At 38.9% G+C, this 22,957-nt stretch overlaps 2 protein-coding genes across 7 annotated transcripts in view; one reads left to right on the forward strand and one right to left on the reverse strand.

Annotated features, from left to right (window-relative positions):
* The window catches only part of LOC143884783 (Nucleotidylyl transferase superfamily protein), a 29,608-nt gene extending 28,407 nt beyond the window's left edge, over nucleotides 1–1,201 (forward strand). For all 6 annotated transcript variants that reach the window (XM_077388569.1, XM_077388568.1, XM_077388565.1 and 3 more), the window contains 2 exons: nucleotides 669–779; nucleotides 888–1,201. In XM_077388569.1, coding sequence (XP_077244684.1) covers nucleotides 669–779; nucleotides 888–1,004 — 228 coding nt within the window. In that variant the 3' untranslated portion in view covers nucleotides 1,005–1,201. The remainder of the gene's footprint in view (nucleotides 1–668; nucleotides 780–887) is intronic.
* Nucleotides 1,202–12,189: 10,988 nt separating this feature from the next.
* LOC143883419 (receptor protein kinase-like protein ZAR1) lies at nucleotides 12,190–15,911 on the reverse strand. Its single transcript, XM_077386767.1, has 2 exons — nucleotides 14,224–15,911; nucleotides 12,190–13,431 (listed from the first exon to the last, which is right to left on the reverse strand). Exons 1-2 carry the CDS (start codon nucleotides 15,704–15,706, stop codon nucleotides 12,782–12,784), a joined length of 2,133 nt encoding a protein of 710 aa, XP_077242882.1. The 5' UTR covers nucleotides 15,707–15,911; the 3' UTR covers nucleotides 12,190–12,781.
* Nucleotides 15,912–22,957: the final 7,046 nt, after the last annotated feature.

Genomic DNA, 22,957 nt, shown 5'->3' on the forward strand with positions numbered 1-22,957 from the left:
TTTGGGGGTGCTTTCCTTTTTGGTAAATTAGCTTTTTTGTTATGCTTGATTTATTGTGTTATCGTAGTAGGCGCCCTATGTGTGTAAGATACAAGTGAATTCGTTGTTTTGGGCCTTATATTTTCTTTGCTGATTGACACAATGATCTAGAAATGAAATGGTTAAGGTTATTAGCTTAGTCGATGTGTACTCGTCTGGCACCCCAAGAAATTGCAGCCTTCCAAATAGGAACGGGCCAATCCATGGGTATACCATGAAGTTACAAAAGTTGTACCTGTGAACTAACCCCCTAAAGCAAAATAAGCACAAGGAAAGAGCAATAGACCAGACCAACCTACAAAAACGAAACGGTCCCTACGTAATGGGACAACTTGTCCCTGACTAATCTTATTGAAATTAATGAAATGTCAATTTCCAAAAAAAAAAAAAAACTGATATGTTCAAATCAAGTTATTCATACTTGTAGGTCTTCCCTACTATTACAACCAACACTTGATTTCCTTCAGACTCCACTTGTAGGTGGTTTAGAAATTTTTGTAAACCAATTGACAGACATTTGGCTTCTTTGAAATATTGCACTTGGCTGTTCATTCCCATATCTTTATAGAGAACATGGTCCAAATGGATACATGGTTCATATCTTATAGAATTGTCTTTTTGCATTGCAGCCAAAATATTATGGTGGGGACCATGAAAAAATGCTTGAGATATTGACTGGATGCAAAAGATCAGGATGCACTTTTCTTGTAGGCGGTCGAGACATTGATGGGGTTTTCAAGGTGTGTTTGTGTTTCAAGCATGTATTTGTACGCAATTACTCTTCCTATCTTTTTCCTTTCCTTTTTTTTTTCTGGGGAAATTCTAACATGTTTGATGTCATTCTCCAGGTTCTAGAAGATTTCGACCTTCCTCTGGAGTTAAGGGACTTGTTTATCTCAATACCAGAGGAAAGGTTTCGCATCGATATATCCTCAACGGAGGTAAGGAAAAGTCAGGGGTTGTAAACTCCATGACAGTTAAAAGATTTCAGTACAAGAGGGCACTGTTTATAAACCCCTTAAGTCAGTCATCAATTCGCAACATCTTGGCTGAGTTCTTGTTCTAGTCGAGTTTTGCCTTAACAAGTGAATGAAAAACTCCTGACTCGCTTGAGTGAGTTCTTAAACATTACAAGAGGGTTATGTGATGGACATTTTAGCCAGGTTCTCGCCACACTGCTTCTGATATTTCATGTTGATAAGAGGAATAAATGATCAGCATAAAAGCAAACAACTGGGTGTCATCGCATGATTGTTCGGGCATCTTGCACATGGTTAGATAATGAGTCTGTTCAATCTCAATCAGACCTACGACAGGAGAATTTATATGATGGGTGGCCGTGAAAACACGTGAAGTCTGAAAAAAGTAGGTACGGCCCACTTTTTTCGATGATCCAAACCGTTCATCTATTTGGGCACAACGTAAATAGATTGGGCCCCAAAAATCATTTCCATAGGATGATCCTAACCCTCCGATCTGTAGAAGATCCTATAAATGATTTTTGGAAATCTCCATTTTCAGATCAGTTCAGATCGGAGGGTTAGGATCATCCTATGGAAATGATTTTTGGGGCACAACCTATTTACGTTGTGCCCAAACAGATGAACGGTTTGGATCATCGAAAAAAGTGGGCCGTACCTACTTTTTTCAGACTTCACCTGTTTTCACGGCCACCGATCATATAAATTCTCCCTACGACAGTATGTTCTGACTTATTAAATTAATAGAGTAACACATGGATTTTAAAATATAGTTCAATCTCTGTGATGCTCATCTATCTGTGATAGATACTAAAAGTGTTTCTTTCCTTTGTCATTCGTTTTCTTTTCATGGAAAATTTCTATGGATAATTTTTTTTCGTGGAAAGTTTGTACCCAAATTTTTTCTAGGGTGATTCATTTGAACACCTCATGCATATAGCTTGGGTGGGGCCCATAATTTAACAACACGTGTTTTGATAAGGTGAAGCACATCATTTCACATACATAGCATTAGTAGTGCCCACCATTTTACACCTCATATTTTGATAAGGTATGGCCACCATCTCTATCCATACCCATGCATATGGTGTGCCTCATCATTTTACAGCGATGAGAAGGCCCACCAACTCTAGCCAAGCTCATACATCGAGTGGGGCCCACCATTTTACATCGTGGTTTGATAGGGTAAGTCCTAGCAACTCCACTTAAACCCATGCATCGGATATGTGAGGCATGGAAAATGTTGCAGATTGCAACTCTCATAGCTTTTATATATGAGACACAGAGAATAGTTCTACTCAGAACGTGTCCCAATGAAACCCACATGCATGTCAGGCGAATTGAATGAGTTATGGGTGTGGCAGCTTTTTGCTATGTTGGTAAGAAAGTCTCTTTTAGGGGGTAAGTTTTCTTGGATAAGACCTAAGTTGCCTTGTATTCCAAAGATATGTTGTTTCGGATGAGTTCTATGATATAAATTGGGGTTTGCTAGGGACCATCGCAGCAGGCATTTCACGCTTGGTCTGTTGCATGCGAGAGCGGCCACCTCAGATGAATTAAATGAAAATTACAAATCTGATCCTGTGCGGCTGCTCTCACATTCAACAGACGAAGCGCGAAATGCCTTCCGCGATGGTCCCTAGCAAATCCATATAAATTTTATCATTAAACAATAATTTTCAAAAAAATAAGGATTAGTGTAATTCTACCGTATCACTACTTTCGGTTGATAGAGTGCTTTTTTTGGGTAGATATTTGGATATACATTGCTTCGACAAACATTGGATAACTCATCTTTGAAATCTTATCTCAGACCATCTGGTCTACATCAAATTCTTAAGTGAAAGATACTGGGGCCCACTTCTGCATCGCTTACATGAACTGTTGATCCTAAAATGACCTTGAGAACACCGTGATCGGATGATCTGTACCCGTGATCCATCTACTCTCGTTTTGGGTTTCACCAAGAAAAGATAGCCTTGATTTCTGTTGTCCTTCTATCTTAGGCATGCGATGTTAGAGAGTGTGCCCTAAAAGCTAGTTCTACTTGTATTGAACTTTTATTTAATAAAGAATTTGCCATTTCATGACATCTGTTGGATAATTCTTGGAGTGTGTGATGTGTTTCAATGAAATATTAAATTAATATTAAAAAAAAAAAACAGATTTTTTGTGTCAAATTTTGGAAATTCCAAAATTTCGGCCGAAATAAATGAGCATTTCGGTTTTGGGTGGTTTCGGTGTCGGTCTCCACCGAAATCCGAAATACGTTCAATGCATTGATTCTGCCTCTATACACGCATTGGGGTGGCCTATCTCGATCGCTAGGGTAGCTAACCCTAAGCAGGTGGAATGTGTGCGGTGATTGGATCATGCATTGAACGTATCACTTAACAGAATAACTCGTGGATAAGGAATTAATAAGGTTATTTTGTCAGACATATATGTCTTTAGACCGGAGGGGTCGTCGTTTTGGTCTGTGAGTGAGCATTATTGCTTTGGTCTATCTAACCACACTCTCCAACTGGGATTGCTAGCAAATAGTATTAGGTCATCAGGCAAATCCATGGGATCAATAGTGATGCCCACCAAGAAATCCTCCACCTCTCTTGTAGAAGAATACCATATACAGTTTCGATCTCATCTAAGCCCTTTAACTAAAGAGGCTGCTGGCCCGCCGATTTGATAAAGTTATTTATCAAAGTTTTACTAAAATGCTAGAGTAGTCTTCAAAACGAGCTTGCAAATGCATTTGCGGGCTAAAACCGATAGATCAATGGTATACCATTGAGTGGGCCAAGAGAATAATTGATGTCCACCTCCGTAAGACCCAACTCGGTAAATATAGGATTGGAGGAAGGATATGCACATTGGATGTGCTTGGGGTATTTTGATCTAATGGTCTCCTTCAGGCTAATGTCTTGGTGGGGCCACTTGCCTAATGCGATCGTACTTAAACTACATTGTGTGAGATCGGAGTGGGCCCTGTAGAAACGACCATTAGATCCTTGCGATGATCCCACTAAAAAATTGCTAGACCCTTATGGATTGTTGGACAATCCGGGTTCCATATTTAATTGTGCACGATGAATGGATTGGATCCACTGTATGGGATACAGGAAGGAGACGCACCATACACAGGGTGCATACACTTCAATTAGAAGAAGAGACGCACCATAATATGGTATGTGCATTTAATTAGCATGTTCTTAATTAAATATTTTAATCCTATTGGGTAAGGATTAAATAATTTAACTAGCATGTGGTCAATTCAATGCTTAATTCTTATTGGTTGGGAATTATGGGAATTCCTATTGGCTAATTTTTGGAGATTTCTAATTGGTGGAAATTGAAATTCTAAAGGGAAGGAGAATTTGAATTAAAAGAGGAATCCTTTTTGAAATTGGAAACTCAAACTAGAGTAAAGAGCCAAGAGCGTTTTGTGCTTGTGTTATTCAGAGGAAGGCAGGGAGGACAGTTAGTATGACTCTAGATTCCTGAATCCTGGAAGATCGTAGGGCCGGGCCGTCCCATCGCCAACCGACGATTCCTGTAAGCCCCGTTTATAAAAAAGGGAACCCCAACTCATGTACGAATGGGATGCTAACGCCCTGTTTCTTTTGGATTAGAGAACCGATTGTGTAAAACTGATAATTGGAGTCAACTAAATTAAAATAAATTTTGAGCCCAATTATCAGTTTTGGACTCACCAACTTTCACCTCGTTGAAAGTTCTAAACTATATCATAGAATGATAAATATGATGCTAGATATTTTATATGGTGAGTGTTGAGATGTCCAAAGTCTGCACATTACATTAACCTCTCTAGATTGGAGGGTTAGGATCATCCTATGGAGATGGTCTACATTGTACAACCTGTATATGTTGTGGCCAACAAATGAACGGTTTAGATCATCCTGTGAAGTAGGCCCACTCTACTTTGTGAAAAATACTAGACTTTACGGGCACTTACCCCCCCTCTCTCTCTCTCCCTCTCCCTCTCTCCTAGGTTAGGTTTCCATCTAACGCAAAACAGTCCCACCAAAAATTGTGGGCTTTCCCAACGAAAAACGTTGCCAGAGTGCAACACCAGATAAATTTTGGAGAAAATTTAGCACATCCAAAGTCCAAACCAATGAAAACTCATCAGGCATTTGTCGGAAAAAAAAACCTACTAATTCCAATACCAAAAAATCGCATACAACTAACAATATTGGAAAAATATCCCAATTCACCTCTTGGCTCTGTCCCTGCCTGTATCTATTGCCTTGTTTTGACTTTAGCATTGGAGGATTATCCAACTCTGGACATTCCTACATGTGTTCTCTGATCAGAGGTCGCCCCTGACCACCCCTCCGCCACAGCTAGACAGCAGGACCCATCCGAGCAAGTCAGGTCCCAGCCAAAACATTATTATATATATATATATATATATATATATATATATATATATATATATATATATATATATATATATATATATATATCTGTAGGGATGGATGAAAGAAAACCCTGCATTCTTTACATTTTAGACAGTGTCCAAAGCTCATTTTGCTTATATTATACTAAAAACGCCACGGATATTTAAACAAAATGGTTCTTAACTTTATGTGTGTGTGTGTGTGTGTGTGAGAGAGAGAGAGAGAGAGAGAGGGAGAGGGAGGGGGGGGGGGTAATTGCTCTTGGAAGAAAATATTACATTTATGCACTAGTGCAGCAGTACAAAATAAGTGAAAGAAAGAAAGTATAGCAACCATTACTACTATGTCATAGCCGTTAAATTCTGGCTCGACTCATGGCTGGTGAGACTCAATTGACTGACGTTGGAACTCAAACGATGAAATGGGTTCTCTCCTTATGGGCCAAATCTTGTTTGAGAAAGAGATGATGTGTTGAATTTCAGGCACCACAAGCCGCACCGCACCCTGGGGCACATCCACTGCCGTAAATAGTGTCATCGGCGGCAGAGGATTTGCCTTTAGGGACTCCATCTGCACAAGAGAAAAGTATGGCAGATAAAAGAGAAAGTGAGATAAGAGCCACCCACAAGAGAAAAGCACCACCACCACCACCACCATCTCCCACCCCTCTCCATTCTCTACCCATCTCTCTCTCTCTCTCTCTCTCTCTCTCTCTCTGTATGTATGTATATCTGTCCAGAGCCTGAGTAGGATTCTTATCCCTGATTGCAATTCACGTCCACCAGATATTATAGTCTACCTCTTTCTTTTTTCTCCTCTTTACTTTCTTCGTTGATTTTTATTATTCTTTTCTTTTCTTTTTTGCTAGGTTTATTATTCTTTTCTTGTTGGACTAAAATAGTGAAGGGATATTGTGAAATCAACGGTACCACCTAAGTGATTGGGTTTTTTGGTCGGTCTCCAACCCACTCTCACCTTTGTTAAAAGTGACTCCAAGATCCTACTCGTGTTGTGTCATCTCATTGAATTTGAGATAATTATCCGATTCTCTTTACTCTTTACAAAGAAAATGGCCCGAACATTGTTCATGGGAAAAATATTAACTGCTTTGAATGAACTTCTAAGAGGTCAAATTAGAACAGGAGCTTAAAAACTTAAAGGGAAATGATATAGCGCCCTCTCCCCCTTAACGGTTTCTGTGAGGATGGTTCACTGCTTGAGGATAAATTCACCCCCTTTAACGTTTTTCTTTACCTTTAAAACTTAACGAATAACGTTAAAGTGCGGGGATCATTTCCCAAACTTAAAATATTTAATTGCTATCAAGAAATTTACATCAATGAGCTACTTGATAGTTATAGAAAAATCAACGTGTATGAGACATTTAATAGCTAGATAGAAATTTATATTTGTAAGGTATCTAAGTGATGCAGGTGCAATCATGCCGTTCGAAGGCCGAGAACTACAAAGACATGGTCGGATGATTCAGATCGTCGGATCAACCAACGGATGACACATTTCAACGATCGAGATCGAGATTATGCAAGATCATGTTCTTCCAAGGCCAATCAATGCATGATCATCAAGATAACGGACGATGCTATGATCAACGATCCTTGTTTCACTAAGGATCTAAAATTCAATTTGTTTTAGTTTATTTTATTTGTTAATTTTCTATTGGCTTAAAATAGCCTTTATCTTAGTTCGTTTTAGGATTTCTAGAAAAGTAGAGTTAGCCTTTATTTGTTGATTTGCTTGTAGTTGGATTAGGAAGCAAATCAATAGTCCATAAATATATCATTATAAAACGTTTTTGGGTGCTTTGAGGATGAAATAAAAAAATATTTTATTTGGAAGAGAAGAGTCTCTGCTTTTATCCTCTTTATTATTATTATTATTATTTTTTTTTTTGATAACGTAGGATGTCCCCACTCCCTTCGGGAGTAGGACTAGTCCCTACGGATGCACGCAATCGCCCGTAAACCACGTGCATCGGGCAAGTCCGGGTGGGATTCGATCACTGGTCTCCAGGGAGCATACCCGAGACTTATGCCGAAGAAAGAAGAATAGTAAGTTTTCTTCATTAAAACTTCTAATTTTATTTACTTTTCTAATATGTTTTATTCGGGTTTTCATCTTCTTTTACGCAAGATTTTATCACCGTGAATCAGCCATTCCCTGTTTCATATCGTGTCCATTCTCCACTATTCGTAAGAGTCCTGTTTACACCCATTTTGGGTTTAACCGGTCCATAAGTGACTGGATCCACAAGTACAGGTGGCAAAATTGGCCGAACCGAACCGAATCGAACCTAGCTGAAACCGAGCTGAACTGAGCTGGCACTTAATAGGCATATAGGAAAAATGTGAATGATTTAAAATGGTATAAGAAGGCGGTTATTGAAGATATCCATTAGTGCGCATTCACCATAAAGGAGACGATCGGTGAAATGGGACTAAAGTAGCACGATACTATCTGTTTGAATGACTTAAAGATGTGGCGTGTCTATTGCCGGTCATGGGAAGGTGGAAGATGGCCATCTGGACTATGGAGGTGGAATATGACCTGTCATGGGTAGTTACCAAAAAGCTTCCCTCAAAGTAGAACGTGGGTAATGAGAAGCGGTTAGCCGAATAAAGCTATATAAGGAGGCATCCATCTCCAAGGAAGAGGTCCCAGAACCAAAAATCCACAAATCATGTATTAGCATTTTATCCTTATCTTTTTACTTTCCAGTACGTGTACATTTTTACTTTTCGGTAGCTATAACTGTAACTCGGATTGAAGGAGCAATGGATTTGTCTTCACTGGTGAGTCTTGCTCTTTAATTTGTTTTATCCCTCGCATTGGCGCTGGGTCTGTGCCTATTTTATCATTTGGCCTAAGTCGGACGGTCTGTTGACCTTGAGGGTCTTACACGTCCCACGCGTATGGGGGCACCCCCCCCCCCCCCCCTTCACTCTCGGATACCTTTTGTCTTGTTTCTTATGTTGCTTTAGGTAGATTGAGACCACGCTCCCACGTAAAAAAGTCATTTCCATATGTGTAAAGGCAGTGGAACCCAAGAAAGAAGTGATGTTCCCCTCTTCTTCTTAATCGCATGAAATCCAATCCCAGGGACGGAAAGGCTCCGATCTTTGGACCACACCCCTTCACCTTACCTCGGAGAGAGGCTGGCACGCCTGCACCTATACGCACGCATGCTCACGCACACACCCGGACCGAAGGAGGACCGAACGCCACCAACAAGTCCACCAAATCCTCTTCAATTGTTAACAGACAATCCATCTCCCTCAACAAAAACTCCATCTTGTTAGCTGCACTTCTGTGCTCCTTAGTTTTAGGTGATAAAACGTCAGCCAAAGAGTCCCTTTGCTGCCTAAACAATCCCAACAATCTTCATCCTTGCACCCTGAAATTGAATTGACAACAACCCTATAAAACCTCTAATAGCCCACCGACCTTCAGCTCATACATCCATTAACCAGCTTACTCAAAACCACCCAAACCATTAACCCTTCCAACCAGTTTTTCCTGCCAGCAAAACACTTCCCAAAGCTGCCAGCCACCCTATTACTTACACGAGAATAACTACCCAAAACCAATTCACACCTTCTTGTTTAAGCACCGTACAACCAATTGCCTAACATTGAAGACCAAGTAAGAGTCCTTTTCTTTGATGTATCAAATTCCAATTCTTTAACCGACCCTTCTTGCCAACCTTTCTTAAACCAAATTCTTTACTTATTGATTCTTATTTCTTTCAACCTCCTTAACATACATTCTTGAAACATCAAGAATCTAACCACCTAAGAACCAATTCTTCACTTGTTGAGTTAACCCTCAGACTCCTTAACAACCTTAACAAGAATCCCTTCTTTAACCACCTAACCAATTCAATAACTTTTTGAAACACCCCTCTTTCAGATACCCTATTTCTCCTCTTTACCTGTTTGAGTCAAAAGAAAATTTGCATTTATAAGGTTTTAAATTACTTCAGCAGCCGTCCAATAAACTTTACATTTATAACAATTTAATAACACCAGGACCACCCAAGAAAATTTATAATATGAAGTTTGTTAAATGATATCCCCCCCTAAATGGATAAAATCCCCCCTTGACGGTTTCTGTGAGAATGGTTCACTACTTGAGGATAAATTCACCCCCTTGAATGTTTTTCTTTGCCTTTAAAACTTAACGAATAAACTTAAAGGGTGATATCATTCCCCTGAAGTTGTAAATAACCTCGGGACCACTCAAGAAATTCTATATGTACAATGTTTTAAATAATTGATCATGGGTCCACCCACGTAACTTTACTGTCATAGTGTTCCAAATAACCTTACTGTCTCCCATGAAACTTTAGATTTATAATGTTTTAAATAACTTAGGGCTGCACCAAAACATTACATTTATAAGGTTTTAAATAGAGTTGGGCCACATAAGTTTTCTCGTAATATTTAGTATTGATAATTTGATAGTATGGAGTCTACACATGAGACCTCACACAAACATGTCTCTAAATTGCCCAATTATGACTCCCCACTCCATGTGGTGTGTTGGCCCTATTATGAAAGAGTAGGGTGGCACAGTGCACGAGGCTCCCGCCATTGCGGGGTCTGGGGAGGGCTAGATATACACAGCCTTACCCCTGCTTTGCAGAGAGCCTGTTTCCGTAAATTGAACCCGTGACCACCAGGTCACAATGGAGCAACCTTATGAAAGAGTATTGTAGAAAAATTTGAATAGATCAATTCTACCCATTTGATTAAAGTGTTATTGCATTTGAAAAGCTGAACTAAGACCCATCAAACACAATGCTCACTATAAGGAGTTTTTATATGGTGCCCAGCCTTCAAGTACAGTGAAAGCGGTACCACCCTTCGTATTTGATCCAACAGATTTACAAGACTACCAGTTCCAAGAGAAGGGAGTGCAGGTACTGAATAATGAGGGAAAAAGATACAGATAAATCGAACAAACAGCCAAAATAGAGTATGCCATTATCGTTTCCACAACTGTTAACAGAAAATATATATCGATATGAATTAGCAGTAAGTGACAAAGGTGCAAGAAAGACCCCAGGACACAAAAAGCTGGGAGAATGTAACGACAGAGAATCCAAAGGTGTAAATCCACGAAAGAATATAAGAATCCAAGGAGATTTTCACCAAAACACCATGAAATTGACTCGCAAAACTCCAATGTAAGATTGTGTGGTGGGTCTTCACCTAACCCAGCGATAGTACAGGCAGGACTGTGCCTTAACCCAAAACAGTTTTTTGATGAAGGGAAGGATCTGGTGTTAACACACATCTAGACCGAATCTTATCTATCATCGCCAATTCACTTTGACAGATTGGTGATCGGAGCTCGTCATCTCAATGCAGCCAATTCACTAATTATAAGTAGGATTTCAACTACTTGATGAACTGAAATTTTAAACTGATGGAACTAGACAGCCTTGGGCTTTGAAAGAAGCTTGAAACTAAGGGCCTCTTTGGATACCTCTGATTATTATTAGCATTTACTCTTCATCTGCAAATGGTTTTCAATTTGAGGCAGTTTCATCAAGCTCGTTCTTCCTCTCTCCTTCAGGTATGAGTGGCATGAATGCATGGACAAGATTCTATTTGTACACTTGTAATGGGCCTCACCTGACCTTAAAGCGCCATGGATACATTTGACTGAGTTCATCTCTAACTAAAAAATCTGCCATGGATGTGGTTAAACTGGTTCTGACTTTCTAGTCTCCTAAATACTGCATCAAATTTGGAAGTACCCATCTGAAACTTTCTGGTGTCACATATTGATCTTAGAATTTCATAGGCTTTCTTTGCTTTGGAGAATTTCGGAGATAAACAAATGTTGGATTTCTTAGTGAACGTGTTTAGGAGAGAGATTCCATAGTTTTCCTCAGAAGCATCTCTACGTCGAAGCATGGCAAATGAAACATGAATTTTGAGCGTGGACATGAAAGCCTAACCATCCAAGATCTAAGCTTCAAAGCAGAGAGATTTCATGTAAGACCTAAGAAAATTCTTTTGGTGTTTTGGCTTACAACTAAAAAAAGTAGAAGGGGAGAGATTTCATCTAAGACAGAAGAAAATTCTTGTGGTTTTTTGGCTTAGAACTGAAAAACGGAGAAGGAAGGGGAATTGCTTTCCTTTTTTCAGCTTAATATGTAACCAGTTACCGATTGTAAGACGTAGCAATTGGTTTTCAACATAACAAATCTAGACCGCCGAACATATCACAGAGACTAATCTTATTTACCTTCGTCATGACGGAGGTGAAAAGGTCTCTTTGAATTTATGTATGATTATATGAAAATAATGGTTGTGATAGTGTTATAAATGATATAATCCATGGCCTCCAAACAGTTCTTAATGTCTCACTTGTTGACATGACTAAATTAAAATAATCTTATATGCAAATAAGGACCAGTTTTGTTCCCATCCAAAGAGGCAACAACTAACCCATACAATAATAAATTAAATCATTCAAGGCCCTAGGTCTAGCTGACCATCCAACAACTAAGCTATACAATAATAACAACTAAGTTGTTGACAGTTAAGATGCTGGATATGTGCAGCAAAAAGACATGCCTACATTGAGATGATCAAAGAATTACAGTGGTGAGCAAGATCTACCAGAGAAATGTAGGCTTGAGAAGAAGTTAAATTTACATAGTTTGTCACCATGTCTTCTTCTCCCTATCCCAATTCATAAGCTCAATAGGAAGCCCATTAAAAAAGCCAGTTGAATTCCAATAAACAAATGTACTTCTCTTTTCAGAAATTCTCCAACTAATCAAGCAGAGAAGAAACAGACAAATAATTTCCATTGACTGCATTAGCCATCAGAATTCCCACAACATAAGCTCCAGATATAAGAACAGAGGAATGGTTTGCACTTAAATGACCTAATGTCTAATCATTTAGCACAGTCAAACATGAAAAATGTTACACTATTAAACAAGCTAAGCTAAAGAACACAACCTCCATGACACTGCACAAACCATGGGAACAAACCATAAACTACAAAGAACTCATAAACTACCAAGAAATGAAATAGCAGTAAAAGAGAACTCTACCTCTTCTCTCTCTATTGTTTCAATTGTAAGAAAAATTCAAGTATGCATTTTGTACCATAACCCCCCTCAGCTGCAAATAGGAAGCCCTTCCCTTGCTTAAATGGTTCGATTTAGTTGAAACCAGAAAATGATTGGCATTAATGGATTTCTCTGTCAAAATTGACGCTATCGTAGAGCAGAGAGACAAAGTGGCAGATGGAGAATTATTCTGTCATTTAAAGCTTGATAAATGGGATGGGTGTTTTTCAGCCAGCATTAGTTAACCTGTTCAAAACATCTGAAATATGCCGCATTGAAGGTCTTCTCTCAGCATTGGTCTGAACACAAGCCAGAGCGATTTTCAGCACAACAATCATCTCCTCTTCCCCCTCTGGTTCCATACATAAAGAAGGGTCTAAAACATCTGAAAGCGGCTTCTTTTCCTCAATACAGAACTGAATCCATCTAACCAAATCCATTTCCGAAGTATCCAATAAAACCATTGGCGATCTTCCAGAAATCATTTCAAGTAAAATCACTCCATACGAGTAGACATCCCATTTTTGTGATGGTTTTAGAAGTTTCAGGGCTTCAGGAGCTTGATAACAAAACCCGGAATTCATGGCCAGATTAACTGGGATTTCTGATGTCTGTTTCTGCAACTTTTCGGCAGGTGTCCGATTGGATTGCAATGTTGGAGATCCTCCTGCTATGTTGGCAAGGCGTCCAAGTCCGAAATCAGATATGCATGGCTCCATGTCTAGTCCCAGTAGTATGTTACTGGGTTTCAAATCCCCATGGACGTACTTCTTTGGGCTGAATTCATGCAAATAAGCCAAACCTTTCGCTACGCCTTTCATGATTTTCAGTCTAACATTCCACGGAAGTGGGGAAAAAGACGCCGTTCCAGCCGCCCCTGAAATTAGATCCATAACAAACGCCCAAAAGTTGAAGGATGAGAACAAACTAACTTGGATAGAAAATGGATCAAAGAAAATCACATTAACTATCAGTTAAGTCTGCTTTCAAATTTATAGCGGCAGATTCATCATTCACAAGAATATAAGATTTAAGAAACTATTGCTTTTTTTTTTCTTTTTTAAAAAAAAATTAAGACAATTTTATTGAATAGTGGTTGGGACAAGTTGTCCCCCCCAATATACAAAAGTGGATTACAAAAGTGGATTAAATCCAAGTACATCCTAGACAAGAGTTATATATTTAATCCCATTACAATTCTTAACAGGAGCTGCTAACTACAAAGTTGTAATATTGCTTGTGTCTATTAATCAAAGAATATATCTTCAGATTAAAAGAAAATAGCTTCCAAAACTTCAAATTATTATTAAGATTCAAATAACAACTCTGGTTTCAAATTTATAGCAGCAGATTCATGATTCGCAAGAAAATAAGATTTAAGATACTATTGCTTATGTCTATTAATCAAAGAATATATCTTCAGATTAAAAGAAAATTTCTTTAAGATAGTGTTACCTATATCTTAAATAAGATTTGAGATAGTGTTACCTATATCTATAAATCAATGAATATAACTTCAGATTAAAAGAAAATAGCTTCCAAAACTCCCTATTATTACTAAGGTTCAAATAAGACGATAAACAAATTAAGGTTCCAAAACTCCATAGTGTTACCTACATCACTCTGATTATCCCTTTCTAAATAAACAAATTAGAGGTTGGGTACTTACCATGAATTGCAGCAGCCAGGTTACCATTGGGTATATAATCATAGATTAGTAGCTTCTCTTCAGCAGACCAATAATAAGCTCTAAGAGTGACGATATTCGGGTGCCTGACCTTTCCAATGGCTTCTACCTCTGTCTGAAACTCTTTAAACCTCTGTAAACCCCCTTCACCCAATCGTCTAACAGCCAGGATGAGCCCACCTTCAAGCACAACTTTGTAGACAATTCCAATCCCACTCTTACCCAAAACAAAAGCAGATGCTTTTAGAAGCTCATCCAGATCAAAATTGACCTGTGTATCCAATGGCACCAGCTCAAGCTGCTCAATGTTATCAGATAGAGTTTCAGACTCATCTTTCATAAAACATAAGCATTCCTTCCTCCCTCTTTGCAACATTTGAATAGTCCCTCTCTCATCTTTACCCTTACGCGAAACCAACCTCAAATAACACCAAGAGACCACCAAACCTATGAGAAAGATTCCTAAAACATCGCTTACCACCACAATTGCAATCAAAGCAATTCTACTCAAGCCTTTGTGATTGTTATTTCCATCTAATGTTGGAGGAGAGTAGTTGTTGGGCATGAAAGGAAATGAGGATTGAGGACTTACACTAGAACAAGGATTTTTCAATGGCGAACCGCATAGCCCTGGATTACCACTAAATGCGGGAGGTCCTCTGTTAAGTAAAGCCCCATTCTGCGGTATTGGCCCGCTGAGATTGTTGTAACTAAGATCAATATACACCTTCTCTGGAAGGTTTCCAAGGCTCGCGGGGATTGGACCGGAGAAAAGATTATGTGACAGATCAAATGTTTCTTGAAGGCTGGAAAGATTACCAAAGTCGCTAGGAATAGAGCCATTCAATCGATTGTACGATAGATGGAGTTTTTCTAAATCCATCAAACTAGTACCAAATCCAGCAGGTAGGGAATCTGCGAAGTAGTTGTGACTAAGATCAAGCTCCTTTAATCTCTTGCATTGAAGTATAGAAATGGGGATGGATCCATTGAATAAATTTTGTGATAAATACAACTTTTGGAGGTTGCTAAGCTTCCCAATCTCGGTAGGGACAGACCCAGAAAAAGAATTCCCGAAAAGGACTAGGCTTATGAGATTTTGAGCATTGAAGAGCTGAATTGGTAAGCTTCCATAGAGCTTATTGTTGTTCAAATTGATATGTCTAAGGGAAGAAAGGGAACCAAGAGCAGGATTGAGAAAACCCACAAGTGTTTTTTTGGGTATGCTTATAGAAACTACTTGCAAATTGGTACAAGTAATCCCATTCCATGAACAAGGGTTTTGTTCAGAAGAGTTCCAGCTGTTCATAGATCCTTCTGGGTCATCTGTAATGGATTGTTTGAACGATAGTAGAGCAGAACCTTCTTTATTCAAACAACCCACAAAAGCAAATGGATTGCAGAGAAGAAAAAAGACCCAAAAAAGAACTAAAACCATCTCTGAAATTTCAAAGGGATATATCATATATGACCGTTGGAGCAAAACCTCAAGAAGAAAGAAAAATCGCAAAACCCAGAACAGGAAGAGATATTTTCAGAGGTCTTTGGCTCACCTTTTGCTTTAAATCCTTCAGCAAAATGCATAAAACAGTTTTGGAGATCAGCAAAGAAAAACAGGCGTGAAAGGTTTTTCTGTATAATGGGAAAGAGAAGAAGAGTCTTGCAACAGTCTCGAAAGACTGATTTGAGCACATTTACAGCAAAGGAATCAATTAAATATGTTCCCACAAATAACCAAGAAAAAATGAAGTATTTTTTTGGGTGAGAAAATAAAGCAAATCGGACGGTGAAGAGTGGTGAAAGAAATTGGGGCCCACTTAAGAGAAATTCTCAAATGAAGTATTGCATTTGAGAATATGACGATAAATTGACATGTGACCAAAGAAAGTAGCCGTTTGTCAGAATAAAGGGCCCCAAGGAGACAAAGCTCTCTTTTCTCACTCTCGAGTCTTCCAACGGTCCCACGAAAATAACAAAGAGTAAAAATAAAAAAATAAAAAAGAGGTGGAGCTCTCTGCTTTACAGCAGATGAATGGTAGTACAGACTCACATGCCCACTAACACTTGTGATAAGGGTTAAGTCCATTGGAAATGATTTTTTACAATCATTTCACACACTGTCTCATGAATATACTAATTTATTATTAAAAGACGTGTAAAATATCATTTCCAATGCACTTAACAAAACCTTTGTGATAATTGGACGAACTCCCTCTGTCTTAAATTTTATAAGGGTTTTGTTAACGAGTGCCCGGCGCTGGTTAAGGTGCATTGAAAATGTAAATCTACACATTTTTTTGAGAAAAAAAAGACTCTAAAGCCGTATAAAACTCTTAATCCGTATGTAAATTTAATATAAATTTACATTTTCAATGCACTTAAAAAGTGTCTCCGGAGAATTTGTTAACAAAACCCATAGTTTTCGATAGTATTTTAGTTCCTATCAACTAATAAATATTTAAATTTTAGAAATTCTATGAGCAAAAAAAATGAGGCATTTAAAACCTGGGATATTAATAGTATACCAAGTTTTTTTTGTCATAAATGAAAAAAAAAATCCATTCCTATTAGATCTTATTAATGTAGGACCGATAGCATCACTCGCGCACATGCCTTATTATCAGGCCTCAGTTGGAACAGGTCCCACTACGCTTTCCAGTGCATAAGTATACATGTGTACGAGTGATGCTAGCTTTTATGTAGAACAACAAAAGTATAGATGGGCTGGAATGGCATCCGCTCGTGAGTAGCGCCCCATGCAAGTAGTAGTCTAGGGCTCACTACCTAGGACCACAAAGTAAATAGGCCCTACCCTGTAAATCATCTCAATAAGCTGATCCTAGCCCTCCGATGTATTGACGGACTGCACATTATATAAACCTCTGCAGATCGGAGACTTATGATCATCCAATGGAGATGATGATTTACAGGGCTATAACCTATTACTCTTGTGGCCCCAATAACTGAATGGTTTGGATTAGGGGAATGATATTCCCCCCCCCCCCCCGTGACGGATAAAATCCCCCCTTTAACGTTATTCGTTAAGTTTTAAAGGCAAAGAAAAATGTTAAAGGGGCTGAATTTATCCTCAAGTAGTGAACTATTCTCACATATCATTTCCCTTTGGATTCTTGTTGTGAGATCACACATAAAAAAGGGAGAGAAAGTTTGTGGGCTATATATGAGGATTCTCCCTCTCCCTATATAAACGTGTTTTCAGCATCCCCAAGGCGTGGGCTCTCGTGGGTTTTCCAAAAAAAAAATATAACTTTTTAAGTTGTTGTACCAAATAAGGAAAAATTTGAACGAAGCATAGAGTTTTACACTCATTTTACATTTTACGTCCAAATAAACCGGGTATTTATAAAATAAAAATAAAAATTAGACCATATATATTTTATGGGATTTAGTTGGGGCCATCGCATAAGGCATTTCGTGGAACGTTTGTTGCATGAGAGAGCAGCCACATAGGGTTACTTTTCAATAGAGTTTGTCATTATTCATGAGGTGGCTGTTCTCTCATGCAACAAACTTTATGCGAAATGGCTTTTGCGATGATGCCTAGTAAATCCGATATTATATTACAACGCACATGTGATTCAAGATTTACAAATAAAATAACAAAGAGTATCATTTATTTTTTGTTTCTTTTCTCAAGTGCTAATCATACTACCATGCTATGCTATGGAATGTTTCCTCGTTTTGAGATGGCAAATAGTAGGGCTACCACCCGGAAGGGTGTGGCTCTTTGGCGTAAAGTCATGAGTTTGCTCCCCAGTGACGAGCATTCGAATCCCCCCTTGCTTACCCGATGCGCGTGGTTTCCGGGTGATTGCGCGCATCCATAGGGAAATAGTCGGTGGGGTGGGGACACCCTTCGTTACCAAAAAAAAAAAAACATTCAAGTAACACCCCAAAAGTAGAAAATAGAGGCGTGTCAGTATAAAAAAGGGGTGTGGATATCATCTCCCTTAAATAAAAATAAAAAATCTTTACGTGAAATTGTGAAAACGACAGGTGGTCTGGCATGAGACTTGAGCGCAATAACCGGTGGGAAGGAGCTTGAAAAACTACTTGGGAGACCCAAACCGTGAAGGCAACGATTGCCTAAAATTCTTGGGAATTTCTAAGACGTTTGAGTCAAGAGTTTGAGAGCATGGCAGAGGAGACTAAGATATATTTTGTTTGGTTAGAAAAACAAAGTCAAGAACGCCTAAACATTTCACTCCCAAGTTCCAATCTAATCAATCCAAGAGAGATTTTGTTTTTGAAAAGGGAAATGATACTGGCGCTCCCTTCTTTTGATAATATTAACTTGGGATTTGCTAGGGACCATGACATAAGGCATTTCATGGATGGGATGTTGCATGTGAGAGCAGCCACACAGCCTCAGATTTTGTCTTATTCATTTAATTCACATGAGGTGGCTGCTCTCACATGCAACAGCCCATCTGGGAAATGCCTTCTGCCGTGGTCCCTAGCAAATCCCAATTAACTTTCATTAAACACTTTTCTTATTGGCTTTGAATCATAACAACTTTTGATAGCTAATTAATTGAGGAATGCTAAAGTCAGGGGAGCAGTTGCAAAAATCAGCTGAAAGGGGGTGCCCCGATTAAATGCACTTTGGTGACGTGCAGCCAATTAGGGCAACCTTTCAGCTGATTTTTGCAAGGGCAACCATGAGTTTAGCATTCCTCTAATCCACGCCCATATGTTAAGGTCATTCGGGACCCTTAATTGTGTTGTCCCTCATCTGATGATAGTATCCACTTGATCATGGATGATGAAGAAAACGAACTTTCAAGATGTCACCAAGCTATTGATTCCTTAGGCATTTTACCCACATGGTCGCCTTGTGATGGACAATCAAATTCGCAGCACCACCACCAAAACCTTGCCTCCTATTAAAGCCCAGTATTTTTCTTGTTTTCTAGCTAGTTCTCACCCTCTATTCAGTCATGCCCTCTCAAGTCACTCACTCTCCCACCCACACTACCCCTCTCTCACCACTTGGAGAAACTAATTCACAGTTGCAAAACATCGCCTTAAACTTGTGATGACCCACAAAATACACATACCATGAATCAAAGTAGGAACCTAATGAAATCCGAACGTTAGTATCATCCTATGGAAACAATTTTCGGGGTACAACCTATAGATGTTGTGGCCAAAAATGAACAATTTGGATCATTCTTTGAAGTTGTATGTTCTTTTGAGAAATACTGGACTTGACGTGTACAACATTTTAAAATCTCTTGAGCGTGGTGGAAACACACCATTCAATGATTGTTTTCCTTATAAAACAAATTTTACATCCAGTTTTACGTCGAAAGAAATGGAGCCTCAACGTAAAATGGACGGAAAACAAATTTTAATGCTGTTTAAGTGAAAATTGGCGTAAAATTTGTCTTATAACTCATTTATGGAGCTCACAAAAAAACAAAAGCGATGTTCTTTCAAAGTCAATTTTCTGCTACAAAGAATTTGTAGTGACAAGATATCTCCATTAAAGCAATGAATGAGGCGTAATCTGCGGGTAAAAATTGTCAATATTCCATGCAAATTTAATGAAGTTGCGAGGGGTTGGGATCTACCATGGAATAAAATTGCGGGCGTTGGCCAATATCTCAAAAGAGATTTTGGGCAGCTTTTTATATCGCCACAATGAGGAATTCTAAAGTTAAGGGTGCCTTTGCAAAAGTCCAGCTGCAAGGGCGGCCTATTAGATCCATGTCACCCAACGTCATTGAAAAATGCAAAATTAAAGGCATGATAAATGCAGTTGGGTGACCTGGGGCCCCTTGCGACAGGGTTTTTGCAAGGACACCCATTAGTTTAACATTCCTTGGACATAAAATTGATTTCAGACTGTACATCCATAATTTATAGGTAATATACTGGCAGTAATTATTAAAAGTGAAGTCTAAACTGAATCTATAATTTATAGGAAATATACCGGCAGTAATTATTAAAAGATGAAGTCTAAACTGAAGGGAGCCCCTGCAAAAATGAGGCGAAAGGGCTCTCCTATTGGCCACACATCACCATCATGCATTAATAGCGGGTGAAAAGTCAAATATGATGGTGATGTGCAGCCAATGGGGGAGCCTTTCACCTCTTTTTTGCAAGGGCTCCCTTCAGTTTAGACTTCCTCTTTTAATAATTACTGCAGTATATTACCTATAAGTTATGGATGTACAATCTGAAATCAATTTTATGTCCAAGGAATGTTAAACTAATGGGTGTCCTTGCAAAAACCCTGTCGCAAGGGGCCTAAGTCACCCAACTGCATTTATCATGCCTCAAACATGATGGTGATGTGCAGCCAATGAGAGAGCCCTTTCACCTCTTTTTTGCAAGGGCTCCCTTCAGTCTAGAATTCCTCTTATTAAAAATATATAACTATGCTAACACAAAAATATTAAAAAAATTAATGAAACTAAAATAAAATAAAATTTACTTGAAATTATTGATATGGAAAAATACCAAGAAGACGGGGTTTTATATAGGGCTGCAACTCAGGTCGGGCGGGTCAGGTTTTGCAGAACCCAACCCTACCCGAGAAATATCTCTGCTTGGGTTTTTTTTTTCAGAAAACCCATGATTCCCAAACTCGGCCCTACCCATGATAAATCTCGGGTCGGGTCGGGTTTTTTGACGTTGACGCAATTTTTTTAGGAAAACTCTTGTTTTGCAAGGCAACTCAACTCATAGAAGCAGAAATTACACTCACATTACACTTGAATCAAACAATGATGTAATTAAACTTGAATCAAACAATGTTGTAATTACAATCAAACAATGCCGAATCAAACACTTGAATCAACTCAACTCATAGAAGCAGAAATTACACTCACATACTATAACAGTGCGTGCGTGGGTTTTCACTTTTAACTTTTAACTAACAACAGAAAAAAAAATACACACTGTAACTTATGTAACTCGGGTCGGGTCGGGTCGGGCTACTTCAAACCCGGCTCGACCCGAGATTCATGCGGGCTTTTGGATGCTCAACTAGGCTCGACCCGAAACTCGAGAAACCTGAACCCAACCCAAGCTATTTTCGGGTTAGGTCGATGCGGGTCGGGTTTAAACCGGCTCGAGTTGCAGCCCTAGTTTTATAGGCTGGGGTGTTTTTCTGGGCCTAAAGTGTCACATCTTTGTGATAGGATCCATTGGTCCAACCAAATATGGCTGAGAACACCTTGATAGGAGGATCTCTGAACCTTGATTCATCAAGCCACTTTGTGGAGGATTTCGGATCCTAAGATCCATCAAGCCACATTTAGAGTTTAGCTAACAAAGCGAAAAGTATGATTTTTGTAGTTAATTATCTTATGCATGGGAGGTCCGTTCAAAATAGAACAAAGACCATGAGTCGCCTCATGGTGTTTTAGAAGACCATCGGTGCATTTCCCTATGTGGAATCCTAGAATTGAAGAGCACCATTGATCGCAACCTGTGCATTTTCCTATGCGGGATTCTAGAATTGAAGAGCACCATTGATCGCAACAGTCCCATGAATCCAAAAAATCAAAATGCTAATGGAGGATTCAAGCCCACCAATTCGATCCAAGTCCATGTCCGTTGAATCCACAACCCAAGGTCTAAAATTATTTTGGATCGTGACACAGACATGACCAAGACGTCAACCAGGCATACCCGTAAAATTTGATGGACTGTCCTAGATCCGAATGAAGGGTGCCAATTTAAGAAGATACCCAAAAATATTTTCGTTCATTTACATGCACTCATTAGGAGTGTTTTTGTAATATTTACAAGGGAAGTCATATATCTGCCTCTTCTTTTTACTTGGGACAGCCACCTCTGATGTGTCTATGACTGCAGAGAGGCTGATCTACTTCACGTGGAAAGGACTCAGTGACCCTGATTGCCACGTACACCGGAGTTGGCTGTTTCATGTAAAGAAAAGGGGCAGATTTATCATTTCCTCATCCAAAAAAACGGCAAACAATGTTATTTTCCGCTTTGATTAGATGCAATTCTCTCCCTTTCAGGTTTCTCTTCTCTTTAATCTTAACCCGGCCTAGTTGTATACATTGTAAGTAGGGCATAGACACTCGATGGACGGTCCATTTTGAAATGGATCGTGACCGAAACTTAGATAGCAAGATCCGAAAAGGACTTAATGGGTTCGACTGATCGTCTCTGTTTCTTTTGAAGTAAAATGGGTGTAAAACAAATTGTAAAATGTATCTAAAATAAATTTTATGCACATTTTACATGAAAATATAGAGTACAAAATTTCGTATACGCCAAGAAGCAAATAACTTAGAAAATGGGTGTAAATTTTGTTTTACGTGAAGAGAAAGACATAAGGAATTTAAACGGATAGTGACCGAAGACACAGGTGGATCCAATCCGAAGTTGATCGGTCGATACCCTATTGGGCCTATTAGTTCTTTTGAAAAGACCACTTTGACAAAGCAAACCCACATCTTACGATTCTCTCGCCTTTTTCTACTAACAAGTTGGGACAGTCTTAAGGTCAACTAATATTTCTACCATCATATGAAGAGAGTCTCAACTATACACTAGAAATTTGTGGTTGCCGACTTGCCGTATAAAACACAATTCACAGTCTACCACCACAAAGTCACAATGTCATGTCACCAACATATCACCATACGTAAACGTTTCTCTTTGCCAACTTGCCATATCACTATGTACTCATGATTTTCAAGTTTTATTT

The sequence above is a fragment of the Tasmannia lanceolata genome, unplaced genomic scaffold, assembly GCF_043159265.1.
Source record: "Tasmannia lanceolata isolate RefF3 unplaced genomic scaffold, GAP_Taslan_0.1 ptg000008l, whole genome shotgun sequence".
NCBI lineage: Eukaryota > Viridiplantae > Streptophyta > Magnoliopsida > Canellales > Winteraceae > Tasmannia > Tasmannia lanceolata.

What these genes read in the sequence shown, in the direction of transcription:
- LOC143883419 (XM_077386767.1), bottom strand. Translation starts at nt 15,706, where the DNA reads ATGATATATCCCTTTGAAATTTCAGAGATGGTTTTAGTTCTTTTTTGG. An exon ending in CCTGGCTGCTGCAATTCATG is followed by an intron (nt 13,432 to 14,223) that starts GTAAGTACCCAA and finishes ATCTAATTTCAG; the next exon opens with GGGCGGCTGGAACGGCGTCT.